Source organism: Oreochromis aureus, linkage group 23 (genome assembly GCF_013358895.1).
Source record: "Oreochromis aureus strain Israel breed Guangdong linkage group 23, ZZ_aureus, whole genome shotgun sequence".
NCBI classification, from domain to species: domain Eukaryota; kingdom Metazoa; phylum Chordata; class Actinopteri; order Cichliformes; family Cichlidae; genus Oreochromis; species Oreochromis aureus.
Window position 1 is genome coordinate 25,151,918 of NC_052963.1, and position 14,648 is coordinate 25,166,565.

A 14,648-nucleotide genomic window follows, 5' to 3' on the forward strand; every position below is an offset into this window, starting at 1 on the left:
AACCCTGTTAGGTCAAAGTCAGTAATAAACAGTGACCCTATTCTTAGTGGGGGGTTTGTTTTGGGGGAGGGGTTTGTTTTGGGGGAGGGGTTTAGTTTGTTTTTGTGGTATCCTGATTGCTGAGACTTGGGAGAATTGTTTTAAAAGCCAAAAATCTGAAATGTTAGCCTAGCGATAGGAGTATGTAGACGTCTTAGAGTTAATATGACAGCGTGCAGGCTTGTTACATCTTGATCAAAGAACCATTTGTCCAAATATTATTTATTTATGAAAGAATCAAGAGGTTTAATCTCTGTCTGCAGACTTTTGATTCAGATAAAACATGTATGCTCTTTAATTGTCAAAAATACTGAATATAAATATATGAAGAATGTGATCTGGACAAATTCAAGGCATCTTCACATGTGATTCATGGCCATATCATCGTGATCTCGTCAGATCTGAGAGAAACTTCATCTATCTGTGAACCAAATGGGCCAGACGTCAGTGCCAAAAAGGTGCTGTTATAGCCCAGATATCGATTTTTTGCTGGAAATTGCATTTTAAAAATTGTGAGAAGTCTGATATTTGAGGACAAGACAATTACCCTTTCACAGCTTTGAATATGCTATTAAAGGGTAAGGAGTGTCTTCTCCTTGGATTAAAGGTATCTTTGGGAAACTTTCCCAATAGGACTAGTGTTTTCCTGAGAATAAGGAAATGAAGCTCATGTCAAAGTTTCGTACATGGTTCAGAAACGAGTTAACATTCCTGATTTGTTCGACAGCTACAAATTAAGCAGACTTTGTTCTTGTTGAGTCATCCTGTTTCTGATTTATGATCTACCTCCAAGATGGTGTCGGACCGATTTGTTTCCATTGTCCAGTTCTGGTCATGACGAGCTAACGTTGATGCATTCCTGGACTACTATCATTGTAACATGCAGTGGATTATCAGTTTTCTTTTACACTAGAGAAGACGCCCCTGATATTTTTACCTTCCTGCTGTCTCTCACTCCTTGGGTCTCTTCCTTTATATCTGTGGTTACTTCTCCTTTTCCACCTCTTTTTATGAAAACTCCCCCTTTCCTCCCCCCTTCAGTATCTGTGCAGCATCACTGGAGCATTGCGTTTCACCCCAGAGATCAGCTTCCCATCGGTTTGCTCCATTTCTCCTCCACCTCTTCTCCCACTCTTTCTCTCCTCATTTGCATCATCTCTGTCTCTCCTGTCCGAATTAACCCCTCCATATCTGTCTAATACAGTCTCATGGCTGACTTCAGCCCAACTCACCCCTCCCTCCCCCGCACAGAGACCTTTCTCACCCCACCACCCTCCCTTTAATTATCTGTGCCTATCCAAGGGCAGCTAACGACCAGCTAGAAAGGCTAATTGATTTCAGCCTCTTCTCTTCTTCTTTCGTCTCATCTTCTCTTTTCTGCTGTAAAATAAAACAAAGCACGCACCTTTTCTGCATGGATTTAAAGCAGAATTAGTGGCTCATTTTGCTCCTCACCTTGTTAGAAGCCCCTCCATTTGACGGTGATTTATCTTAAATGCACATTAGGTCAGGCAGCTAGCTGATGCTCTTATCCACGCTCTATCTATCTATTAATCTATTAATTAGAGGGCTAATTAGGCCAGAAGAGAAGCCACTGACACCATGTCACTCTTAACCCCGTTTCCTACCGCTCATTACCACACACACACACACTGACACACGCACACACACTCTGTAATTAATGACGGGCTTTAACAGCAGCGTGGTGGCTCATACATCTCAGCTCCTCTCTGCAGGCTGAGCTGAGCTGGAGAATCCTCTTTTTATCTGCATTTAACTTTTCTTTATTTTTACTTCATGCATGAAAAACTCAGACAGGACTGTTAGATATATGTTTAACCCCCTAAGCCCTACTGGGTTGGACTTTTTGTGCTTTACAGCAATGTAGAGATTCACAAAGGTGCTGGAAACACAGGTTTTGGTCCACATTAACATGATAGCGTAACACAGCTGCTGCTGATTTGTCGGCTGCACATCCATGATGAGAATCCTCCGGTCCACCTCATCCTAAATGGTTAGCCAGTGTTTTTCCAATCTTTTTTTTAAAATTTTAGTCTGAATTTTTCTGTTTAGCTGACAAAGGGGGCACCCATTTGTGGTCTTTTACTTCTGTACTCCACCTACTTCAGGGTTTGACATGCTCTGCTTTCAGAGATGCTCTCGGTGGTTATTTGAGTTACTCAAAGTTTGAGTTATTCTCCTCAGACTTCTCTCAGAGAAATGCTGCTCACTGGGTATTTTCTCGTTTTCAGATCATTCTCTGTGAACCCTAGAAGTGGTTGTGTGATAAAATCCTGGTAGTTCAGCAGTTTATTAAATGTTTGGACCAACAACCAGGTGGAACTAGGTGTGTTCAAGGTGGAAATAACATCTCTTCCTCATTCTGATGCCCCGTTTGAACATCACGTCCCCTTGACCATATCTACCTGAATACATTGAGTTGCTCCCGTGTGATTGTCTGATTTAGATATTTGCTTTAAAAGCAACTGGTGAACAGGTGTATCGAACAAAGTGGGTAGCATATTTTAGTCATCTGGCATCCAGACAGTATATTTGCAGAGGGGAAGCCTCAGTGAAGCCAAAACAATAGAACAGTGAAAGAAAAGATAGCAAACAGTGACAGTTTAGCCCTCAGGACTGTTTGTGGTGATTTTCTCGCTGGTAGAATTTGAGACAGATTAGAAAGGAGTATTGACTTTGAGTATCAAAGTTTTTTGTTGTTGTTTTTTTTAAGTTGAAATGGCCTCACTTCTGGTTTTGTGAGGTTCTAAATAAAATTAGTCGTCAGATTAATTTTCTACTTGTTCTACCCAACAAATATAAATATAAAAGAGGATAAGATACATTTTATTTACGAAAGGAGCCCAATTAAATAAAAACAGGAAAAGATGAAGATTTCAGTAAACTTGATGTGATACAGAGTTAATAAGTAGAAGTCTTTGCTCTTGCTTCCATCAACTGGATTCAAAGTGTTCATTTCTGCTGTTGAAGATCCATCGGGCTCTTTCTGGTGTCAGGTCTCTTCAGGTTTTGTTTGGTGGTAATTATGGTAATTAGCCCGGTGTGATTATCGGGGTGTGTGTGCTGGTATTCAGCTCTCTGTCAATGCTGTGTTGTGGGGTCGTGGGCAGATGACCCTCTTAAACACACACACACAGAGCGGTGGGGGGGCAGCTGGTGGGACATCCAGCGGTGGTCGGTCACTCGGTCGGGCCTCTGGCTTTGGCCGGGCAGGAAACTCGGTGTGTATGTAAACACAGCAGGACAAAGCGGCCGCTCAGGGGGAACATTGACTCACACACTGGATACACGCACACACACAATGAGAGGTCTCCAGAGCTCAAACAACAGACAGGAAATCGGAGAAGCACAGTGGGCCCAGTGTGGCGCCCTGAGTGACCCCCAAACAAAATCACATTCTGCCCCACTGTCTCCAACAGAGACCAAGACCCAACACCACAACACAGCCGCTGATGGAGCTGTCAATCAACAGGTCCACTCAGCAGCATGCAGCAGCTACACTAAGACACAAAGCCTCTCGAAAAGTTTATCATCCGTATAACTTCAGATTTTAAGTTTCCATCAAGAAAGTTGACTCTGCTGTTTTAATCTTATGTTTTTCACTGCTAGCATCAAGACAATCCAAAACACTAACTTAAAGGTTTTTATTTAAATCATTTAATTGTGATTGCCATGTTTAGCCAAAGGGATTCTTTCATTTTGACCAAAAAGACAGCAGGAGGTGACAGAGTTGAAGGTGCTAACTTTGTCATTGTTAGTGACCAGGATGGACAGGATTAGAAACGAGTACATTGGAGGGTCAGCTCAGGTTAGAGAGGTGAGGCTGAAATGGTTTGTACATGTGCAGAGGAGGGAGGGTGGATAATTGGAACTGCCAGCCCAGAGGAAAACAGGAAGACCTCAGAGAAGATTCATGGATATAGTTAAAGTGGGTGAGATGGAGGCAGATGATCTGCTGTAGCGAAGCCAAAAGTTGAAGGAGTTAATGTTACCAAGTCACACTGCATTTTTTTAACTCGAGGGTCAAGACATCATACCTCACTGGTCACATTTCAATAGTAGTAGTAGGAAAAAAAAGGTTAATTTTACTCCATCGTACTACCTAAAGTACAACTCGGTGCCTGTTTTTTTTGCACTTTAAAACAGTGCTGACAGACAGAGCCTCGTCTATTCTGTGTGTGGCTTATTTAGCAAGTCACAGATGCACAACAATGGTCATAAAGAGTAAAACTTCTACAGTTTTACACTCGCTGGATTGCAAATCAAGTCTGGTGTGACTTCTGCAACTTTCCAATTTGGAAATTCAACTTGATGGAGCGTTCTCACTGAAAATTCCAGCTTTCCAACTTGTATCTGGTGTTTGTAGCTTTGTACTGAAAATCTAAGTCGTGAGAAGATTTGAAAACCTTGTTAAAAACTGCAGATTCTATTAGAACAGGACATCTGAGGTGAATAAAGTCTGGGATAAATTTAGATGCTATAGCTTTTATTAAGAACAAATTAGCAGACCAAACCACAGACCAGTGATGCCATGCCCAAAGCCATAATAAAAATTAAAGTAGCATTACAGCAATGAAACGGTGAAAAAATGAACCACACAAAGAGATAAACAGGGACAGCCCACATGAGATCCTGTGAAAACGGCATAAACTGAAGGTCAGAGTCGTGTTCCTACTAATCGTCCGACATGAGCTCATTCAGGAGGAGCTCGAGTTTGTGTGAACAGAGCAGTGAGGACAGTAGAAACAGTAGATGCATGAAGGTTTGTTTCCTCTGGCTGGTGCAGTTTTTATCATTTAATTTAACTGACTGACACACACAAACACACATTATAACCCCTCTGGGCTCTGCTTGACATACTTGCAGTGTGTGTGTGTTTTCCTGTCACAAGTGATCTCACCGGGACTCATGTTTAATTATCTACCCAGCATGCCTTGGTGCAGGGGCACAGCTCTTTGTCTAATGGGATGTGAAAAGAGAGACACACACACACAGATTAACACACAAAATATGAGCACGTACATTCAGACACATGTTAACACATAGTGTCACACACACGCACACACACACACGCTCTGTGTGGTTAATTAGTGCAATTAGCCTCTCCACTGTCCAGAGCTGTGTGTTTTCAAGACTCGTTAGCTCGTGATGAAGGAGAGTCGCTGTTTACTGCGACACACACACACCAAACACGCAGCCAAACAAACAACTACACATATGCTAAACAATAACCGAAACAAGCGACTCATACAAGTAACAAGTCAATAAACTCACACGCTAAAAACTCTCCAACCAAAACACAAACCAACAGGAAGAATAAAATGCAAAATCAAATGTGCAGTAAACAAACCAAAGAACAGAAGCTCAACAAATAACCAAACGCATATAAACATACTGTGAACAAACTACCAAACACTCCATAAACAAACACCCGAACACACCGTCAATAAACCAGCAAACAAAACCTCAATAACCACTCAAACATAAAGTAAACAAATTCCAAATACATAATAAATAGACCACCAAACAAACTGAAGAACCAAAAGAATGCTAAAGAAAAAACAAAGAAACAAATAGGAAAAGATACAATTCAATTCTTATTTATATAGTGCTAAAATCACACCAGCAGTTGTTTCAAGGTGTTTTATACTGTACAGAGAAAACACCAACAATCAGATGACCTTATTAGCAAAAACATGGTGACAGTGGGAAGAAGAAAACCCTTTGGACAGGAAAAAATCAACAGCAGTACCAAAATAAACATAGATTCTAAAGGTTCAAGCTTCTACCGAATAACCAACTATATTCAGAACCAAAACAAACACAGTAAACACATCCAGATCTGTGTGCCTGAGGTGACCACATTCTGTCTTTGACATCAGAAAAAAAAATGGCTTAAATTAACTGTCTGGAGCAGTCTGAAGTCCGGCCTTTTGGCTCACAGGGATGACTTGTGCATACACGCCGAGACTTTTTTACCAACGTGGTGCCGGTGCTCAGACCAGAACCGGCTACACTTAAAAGCACTGGTACAGGCACCAAATTTGGCACCACTGACAAGAGTGGGCTTTATACCCCAACACCTCACTGGGTTGTCAAACCTGTTTTGGTTCTCAGGGGGCAGTAATACAGAACTGAAGCTGTGTTGGTGAAAAAAACAGGTACAGGTTATCTAAAAAAGCAGTGATGCTGGTATTTCAAGGCAGTACATTGATATATATATAATGTGTTTGAATGTAAATGACATGTCATTTCAGGACATGTCAAGGACACCATTGGGTCAAAATACTGGTGAAGACCTGCTTCAAATAATACAAAATCTGTCGTGCTTCTTCTTGAAGCCATTCAGAAAAGAACAGTTTGAGTCTCTTTGAGCACCTAGGCTTGAGCCCTCTTCTTCTCTGACTCACATCGGCTCTCTGCAGCCCCTTAGCAACTCCGGTGGCGGGGGAAGGCATGCGTTTCCTGGGTCCAGTGGCCTCACATTTCCTCCCCGTCCTCTGGAGGACAGAAGGCCAGAGCCCTGCTGAGCACACACACCAACAAATATAGGCAGACACACACACGCAGCGACACCTCCAGGCTTTGTCCGGGGGCTGTCGGCCGTAGTCTGGAGCCCAGCCTCCCTACTCTCTCTCTAGGCTGGGGCAGGAAGGGAAAGCCCCCGGGACATTCCGTGATGCTAGCCACCGCCACCACACCCCTACACACACACTCACACTGGTATCCAGGAAGAGAGTTAATGAGATTCTGCAGGTTCCCACACTGACTGAAAACTTCTTTTTAAAACTTCTAACGCTCGCTGTTCCCACAGTTTGTCTCCCATCAAGCCTCCCAGCATCCCCACTTTACTCCACACACTGCACCAAATTTCATAATCACACAGATTCTTCTATCAGGAGACGATGGGTTGAGTCAGAGTTTAATAGGTGACTTAAGTGTAGAAAGTGCCGTAATCACAGTTAAGATCCAAGAACTGTTGTAGGTCCAAGGGTGAAGAATGGAAAAGCAAAGAAAACAACTTTGTTTGCATGATTGTGTGCAGAAATGGTGGTTTGTGAGAGATCAACAAGAGGTCTGCAATAATTTTACTAATGTGACTCAAGTAGAAGAGGCACTGAAATTGTGATTCTATTTTCTAATCTGTGATGTTTTGAAGTGAAAGACCTAAAGAAGCAAGAGTTCCTGCTCAAAAAGCAGGTGCATAGAGGCCAAAGTGACAGATGAGTTGGGTTAACTCAACGTAAAGTGTTCCTTTATATACTCTGTCATTTTAACTTGGTTGGTTGCTTGAGGGTTGAACCTTGAACTTGTTAGAGTGCCTTTGAACGTGTAAGCATTGGATGACTGTCCATGTATAAAGAGATTTGTTTGAGGCCCATAGCATGTAGCTGACAGCTGATCACTCGAAGACACTCTGGTTGCATATTTTGTGCCCCATCATCTATCAATCAGCAACATCCTTCACTCATGCTGGCATTCACATCAGTCCTTTGCCTTGCTGACTAAAGACTTCTCAGTTATAAGTTGGTAGTCGATGAGCGTGCAAACCCAAACCAAACAACAGAAAGTCGAGGCTTCACTATGTTACTATGGTTATGGTTCAGTTCACTGTTGATATCAAAAACTACCTAACAAACAATAATCAAAATGAATCCAATCGAATCTAAACAACAGTCAAACCAAATTTAGATGAACGATTATTTGGGTGCCAGTAAAAAGTGAGTGAGGCAGTAGGAAGAGTTTTTAACCTCTACTCTTTCTCCATTTCCTGCAACCTCCCATCTCATCCCCTGAAGGATGTGTTGTTACTGGATGAGAATAGAGTAGAGGGGCAAGGGAGGAGGGGGGACAGCTCAATATCTCTTCCCCCAGGGCCGTTCTGCCCCCCCACACTCCCTGCTCTCTGTCCTCTCTCTGGACTAATCCCAGCAGGCTGAATGAGCTGCTGTTTACACGGAGGGATTAGAGCAGAGATTAGAGCGATCAGAGCTGTGGATTAGACAGATCAGCAGTTAATAATACTCGATTGGCGGACAATGCATCCACATCCCTTGGCCTTTTACCACGTCTGTCCCTCTGCCTCTCGCTGTGTCTTATTTTACACTCGAAGGAGGGTTTAAGGATCATTTAGGGGCAAAAAACGCTTGTTTAGTTGTTGTATTAAAGCTAAATTTACGTCCAAATCAAAAGCAAAAAAGTCTGTTTACAGCTTCGTTTCGGGCAGCAATATGACACTTCATGCTACAGCCATTAGATAGCTGTCAGTCCTTAAAGGTGTCTGTTTCTGTTTTCACCATCAGGGAGGAGCGTGAGCGCTGGATCCGGGCAAAGTACGAGCAGCGTCTCTTTCTGGCGTCGCTGCCCTGCACTGATCTCCCGCTGGGCCAGCAGCTGCTGAGGGCAACCGCTGAGGAGGATCTACGCGCCGTCGTCCTCCTGCTTGCTCACGGGTCCCGACAGCAGGTCAACGAGACCTGCGGAGAAGGAGATGGACGCAACGCGTTGCACCTGGCCAGCCACAAGGGCAACGTGGTCATCACGCAGCTCCTTATCTGGGTAAGAAAAAACAGTGCTGGTATTCCAGTAATTCTGGGCTTTAATGACAGGAGATGATTGATCACTATCCCTCTCTCTGATTCTTTCTGCAGTACGGCGTCGACCTGATGGCAAGGGACGCCCACGGCAACAGTGCAATGGCATATGCTCGCCAGGCCAGCTGTCAGGAGTGTGTGGACACACTGGCTCAGTATGGCTGCCCAGATGAACGCAACCCCCTAATGGCCACACCCAACCTTTCGCGGCGCAACACCAATCGCAACAACAGCTGCAGCAGCGCTGGCAGTGCCGCGCTCATATGACCAGACAGTTTCCTGCGATGACTCTGAGAAAAATAAACAAACTCCGATTTGGGAGTATCCTGAGCGTTTTATTTTGGGAACCACTACTTTAGCTTTGCCCACTTCACCTGACAACCACCAGTAAACTGATCACAGGTCAGTGGTTACGCTGCGGCCAGGCGTCTGTTTGGGAGAAGAAGTCTAAAGCATGCTGGGAAACATAGCCCATGATAATCAAAGCATTTTGGGAAATGGTCACACGACTTGTGCAGGTCAATGAGTTATATTGTACCTCATCGCACAGCCTCAGATTTCACACTACAAAGGCCAGTTCCCGCTCAGACTCAACAACAAAGTGAACTCAAAGCATATCATCTTCTGTCCACAACCTGAAACTGTGAGATCAAATCAACAAGAAGGAAACTGAAGTCTTCGTATCTTCTTTGAGGCAGCCACCCATCAACATAATCTTCATTGCAAATCTCTTGAGGACTCTTTACGACCTCTTCACCTCCTTTCAGCTGTCATTTTTTAAATTTTCTGCAAACCAACTGGCTTTACACATTTTTGTTCTTTTTTTTTAATGTGAAAAAAATCTTGATGTTAAAAAAAAATATCAGCTTAGAGGTAAAACATAAGTGTGATAGATCGCATGTCCTAGACACTTTTTCTACTTTAATTTAAGGCATTTTTCTCGACTGTGTATATTGTATCTCGATGTGCATTGCTGGACCAATGGTTAAAAATGCTAACAGGGGAAGGGTTTTTGTTTTTCCATTTTTTAAGCTATCGGGTGTATAAAGTCATTAAGTGTACAGAAGCTCTTGCCAGGCTCAGGGACTGGGGACTGTCGATCGTCAGCGCTCATTGTCTTTTTTCCCAGCGAGTTCTTTAGATGAAACAACCTGTTTTCACTTCACTTAGTTCAGACTACATTCAGATTTTTGTCAACACTCAAGTTGCTCAAAGTTGCTGGCTTCACTTAATTGGTTGGATGCCTAAGGCAGCTAACCAAGAGATTGATTGGTGGCCCTCTGGCAGCCACTGGTCACTGGTTAGCAACTGGTCGCTAGAGGTTGCTGGCAGTCACTAGGTGGTTGCAAAGAGGTGTACAGTGCTGTACTGAAAACCTTCTTGCAATTGCTTGGAAGACTCTCCTTGTCTGCAAACACTGACCAACTACTTGCCAAGCGATAGTAAAACAGCAAAGGGTGCGACAAAAAGCTGGAAATGGGGACCATTCGGCTTCAACGTAAAAGTTGCACTTTTTGAAACATGTTCGTTGCTTTATCCATTAATCACCATAAGAGCAAACTGGTCGATCGAGCGGTTGAACATTTTGCTGTATGTTGCCGATAGTTTGTGGCACAAGGTTTATAAATTTGGTTTGTAAATTTGGTTTGCCATCCAGATCCTGGCTCAGCTTGGAATTAACCTGCTGATGAGCATCTATATGTAGGATTTCAAACCTTTTCTTATGCTAAAGGTTTTATCGTCTGAACTGAGTGAACTGTAAGCATCTTAAACCCAAACCTGGTTTACATCCTGATGAAAAAGCATTTAATCTGAACTCTGTCCCTGAAGTTAATTTTATTAATGTAAAAAAAGTGGACAAGATACAGAAGCAGCTGTCGGAGCAAAAAAGGGAAATTATTGTCTTCAGGTGTTTCTATTTTTCTTTTTTCTTTTTTTAATGTTTGCTATCTGTCCAGACACAGTGATGGGGAGACGGTTGGTGGTCCCTGCCATCACCGCCACTTTTTTATCTATCCCGTCCAATCAGGCAGTCTCCCTGATCTGCTCAGCGAATCACTAAGAAGGGCTTCTTTTTCTTCTTCTCTGGTCTGAAAACGTCTTTGTTGTAAATAATCCTCCTCTCTTTCTCTGTCGCTTTCTCTCTTTCATTCGAAGCATCATGTAAATTAGAGAACACAGGAAGTACTTAGAGTATGTGAGGTTGCAGGGTGGAAGTGGTTTATTCTAATGTGTTGTAGTATGGTTTTGGCTCTGTGCTTAACCATTCCGGAAGGAAGGAAAACCTTTGCAGGTGTCTAAACCTGTGGTTCCCAACATGAGAATCTTTACAGACTAAAGGGTCAACGGATGGTTTACAGCAAAGGAAATCAGAAAATACAGATCCAAGTTGCTTTGTTAATGAGCAAGAACAAACCCAAAGGGAAGCTTATAAAAAGTCTACATCTTCTCAAATTTAGGTCTACCCTGACTTTAACAAATGTGGTAAAAAATTAAGTTAAGACACAGTATAAAAGTGTTGAGTTTACATTTGGGGGCATTTGGGGCCACAATAGCACTAGATGTGGTTGAGTTTGAGTCAGGCTCAAATCTGATTATTTAATGAGCTTAGAAAAAGTCTACATCTGGTGAAGTTTTGGTACATAATACTCACTAAACTTGAATACATTTGACTCAAGACCAAGTGTAAATGTGGTGGTCAGCACTACCACCAAGGTTTGAGTCATAATGCAGTCAAAATGTGGATAAATTAAACTCAAGATCAAGTTTAAAGGCTTGATCGTTGACCTTTGAGCTTAGACTGTTACCAAATATGATTAAATTGGGCAACATGTGATCAACATAGAGTCTGGACACAAGACTATAGTTTATAAGTATTCTAGTCATAATCAAATTGGGTTCACAGTATTAACCAAATCTTTACATTTCTCTAATGGGCTCAAAAAGTTTACCAAGACTGGGAAAGATGAAATCTGGTAAACTCTAGCTTAAGTCTAAAGCAGGTTGAATTTTGTTCCAGAAAAAGACCAAACAGGGTAAAGCTGAAGCCGAGTATAAATTTAGTCAGATTTTAGTCTACAATTTAGAGTTTAAATTTAAGGTCTACTAATGCTAAATTTAGGGCAATATTTTTACCACATGGGGTTATATTTCAAGACTGAGTCTAAATGTAGAGAATCTTTGGATCAAAACTGAGGCCAAGTTTCAATGTAGACCAGATCCAACGATATGAGAAAGTCATGGCCAAGCCCTAAAGAGTCTTACTATCATGCATGGAAAAAATGAACTGTCATAGAGCTAAAAGGAAAATATCATTACCTACACTTATGAAAGAACATTCAAAAAAGTTAATCTTCAGTATAAAATTCCACATTTCCCAACCCTTTACCACTTGACACTTCATTGATAATGAGAATATTTTAAAGACTCTGATACAAACACATGGACAAAGACAAACTGGACAGTGGACGGCATACATTAAGACTACCCTGAATGTTTACGCATGTGATTACATTTGTCCAATAGGTCTGCATGGCCATTAACTCTTAGACAAGATGAAGTTTACTTCATACTAGCCCTTATATTTTAAAATCAGCATGAGCTAGAAATGTTGGGAACCACTGGCACAAAGGTCCATTTGGATTTAATGATAGGGTTGCAGGTTAATTTCAGGTGTTTTAAAAACCCCTTTCTTAATCTTGGCGATATCGATTTTTCCGTTGGTTGTTGAAATGTGTATAATGAAGGCCTTCAGATGAAGATAGTTGGGGAACTAGTATCCCAAACTCAACATTTATGTGATGATTCAGACAGTATGCTGCTCCTCAGCTCGGATCTTCAACTTTCTCCTGTTTCGCCCTCTAATGTAAATGTTGCTGCAGCGGTTGAGTAGCAGCTCTCAACCCGACTGTGTATCCAAGCAATATTCATAAAAATCTTCACACTCACATCCTAACTTTGTATACTAACATTGCTTTAATATTCACATGAAAACACAAAAACACACTGTAGAAATGGAAGAAGGATCAAAAAGCAAGAAACAAATGTTTTTCTATCAACATGAACACATTTGTCCTCCTTTTGCCTTTTTTGTTTTTGCACGCCTGCCTTGATGTTCCTAATTTTTGTTGTTGCTATACGTGTCACGCTCCATTTTCCTTACCAGTCATCTTCAAGATGCCGTTTTATTTCCTCTAAATGACAAACCAAGAGTTAAACTATTATTTTTATTGGATGATTTTAGTTTGTTTTCATATCTGTCCCATCCCACAGCTGTCCAGAAACAGGACAGGGAAAAAAGACGTCCATTTATTTATGACAGAAATGCACTAATTTACTGATTTACTTCATCTATCTTAAACACAACTCTTTCTACCATCTTCCTTTATGTTCTGTCATTAACTGACATTGGCTTTTTCTAAGCGGTGGCGGCTTCAGGTTGTTTCCTTCAGAATAAAATTGTATTTATTTTATTTTAAAATCGTGTGAGCAGAAAAATTTTAAGTGTAATTAATAACAATGCTAACTGTAGATAGTAGTAAACAAACTAACAAGAGCATTGCGCTAGAGTTTCCGTTTACAAGCGCTTGTTAATGCAACTAGAGATCAGTTAGCTGGTGATAGCTAATAGAGAGGAGGTGAACATTAGTTGTCACTTTGCTGCAGATTTATGCTCATTCAGGTTTGAGACTCAAAGCTAAAATCGAAAAATTGCCGAGTCATCTGTCACCTAAGCTAACACCTAGCAGTGAGCAAGACAGCATTGTTTTAGGTTAACAGTGCATTTCCCCTTCTAAATATTAATGAAATAAATAGTGAAATAGGGATAGAGAAACAAAACATCGAGACTCATAAGCTGTAGATATGTTAACTGAACTAAGCTAAGTGAGGGGAAGAGGGGCATAAGCTAAACTTCCCACCATAAAAACGCAAACTGTGACAAACATTGTTTTAAAAAAGATTTTCCCAGCTTCCAAGTAAACAATATAAGTAGTCATTTGCTTTCCATTAGAAGCTTAGCAGAACATGAAAACAATATGTGGATAATAGAAACATGGTGTGAAGAGCAGCTAGCTAAACTCTGCTAGCAGAGCATATGGGGTGCTGTATCTCCTTGAATATGAAGACTTGACTCTTCACAGATGTTTCTGTTGTTCGCGTTCACATTTTCTTAGTCTCATAATTGAGGAGAAAACATGGAAAATATCTGTTTTTGTGTATATTTTGAAGCTAAAACATGCTGTGAAGCTCCAGCTAGCGGTCAGTTAGCTCAGTGGCCAGTAGCATGGCGCAATATGTTTCCTAGCTAGGATCTTTCGGCTGAAGCCGCCTGCGTGTAGATAAATTATGTTATGGTAACTACGTTAATATGTCTGCACTGCTCTCGCCACCACCGACACTTGTACATAGACATCAACAGAACGAAGAAATAATATGGTCAATGTCTAGTTGTGTTACCTCATGTAGCCTCCTTAACCCCACCCAACTGGGCTGTCCACTACATTATTTATAAATGCACCCCTCGAGGAAGACTCGGCCCCCTTAAACCTACATTTTTGTATAATTTTCTCCATCCACTTTTTATTATTGTTGTTCTGATTTATCATCCAGACACATTATTGTTCTTATTGTCACTGTTAATCTAATAATTATTATTATTGTTGTTGATGTTGTTGTTATTATTGTTATTGAATTTTTGTTTGATGTACAGTACTGTTGTATGAAAATTCTACCTAATACAGAGTCTTCTACTGTAATGTGTCTCTTTTCAATAAAGACAAGAATAATGCTTCTTATTATAACCTGAAGTGTGTGTGTGCGTGGTCAGTGTTTTTGAAGTGGATGTCTTCGATATTTAGGCATGTATTTCATATTCTGTTTTCATTTCCTGGTCACACCTGTGGGAATTTTACTTTGGTTGATGTTAGTTTTCTCTCTTTGTGGTGTAGGAAGTGGAGAACGAGCATTACCACAATGTAAAAGTATACATAAAAC

The 14,648-nt window shown here is 41.3% G+C and overlaps 1 protein-coding gene across 3 annotated transcripts in view; it reads left to right on the forward strand.

The window, feature by feature from the left end:
* agap1 (ArfGAP with GTPase domain, ankyrin repeat and PH domain 1) overlaps positions 1-14,461 on the forward strand; it is a 170,219-nt gene extending 155,758 nt beyond the window's left edge. For all 3 annotated transcript variants that reach the window (XM_031740092.2, XM_039606865.1, XM_039606866.1), the window contains 2 exons: positions 8,364-8,619; positions 8,712-14,461. In XM_031740092.2, coding sequence (XP_031595952.1) covers positions 8,364-8,619; positions 8,712-8,921 — 466 coding nt within the window. In that variant the 3' untranslated portion in view covers positions 8,922-14,461. The remainder of the gene's footprint in view (positions 1-8,363; positions 8,620-8,711) is intronic.
* The last annotated feature ends 187 nt before the right edge of the window (positions 14,462-14,648 follow it).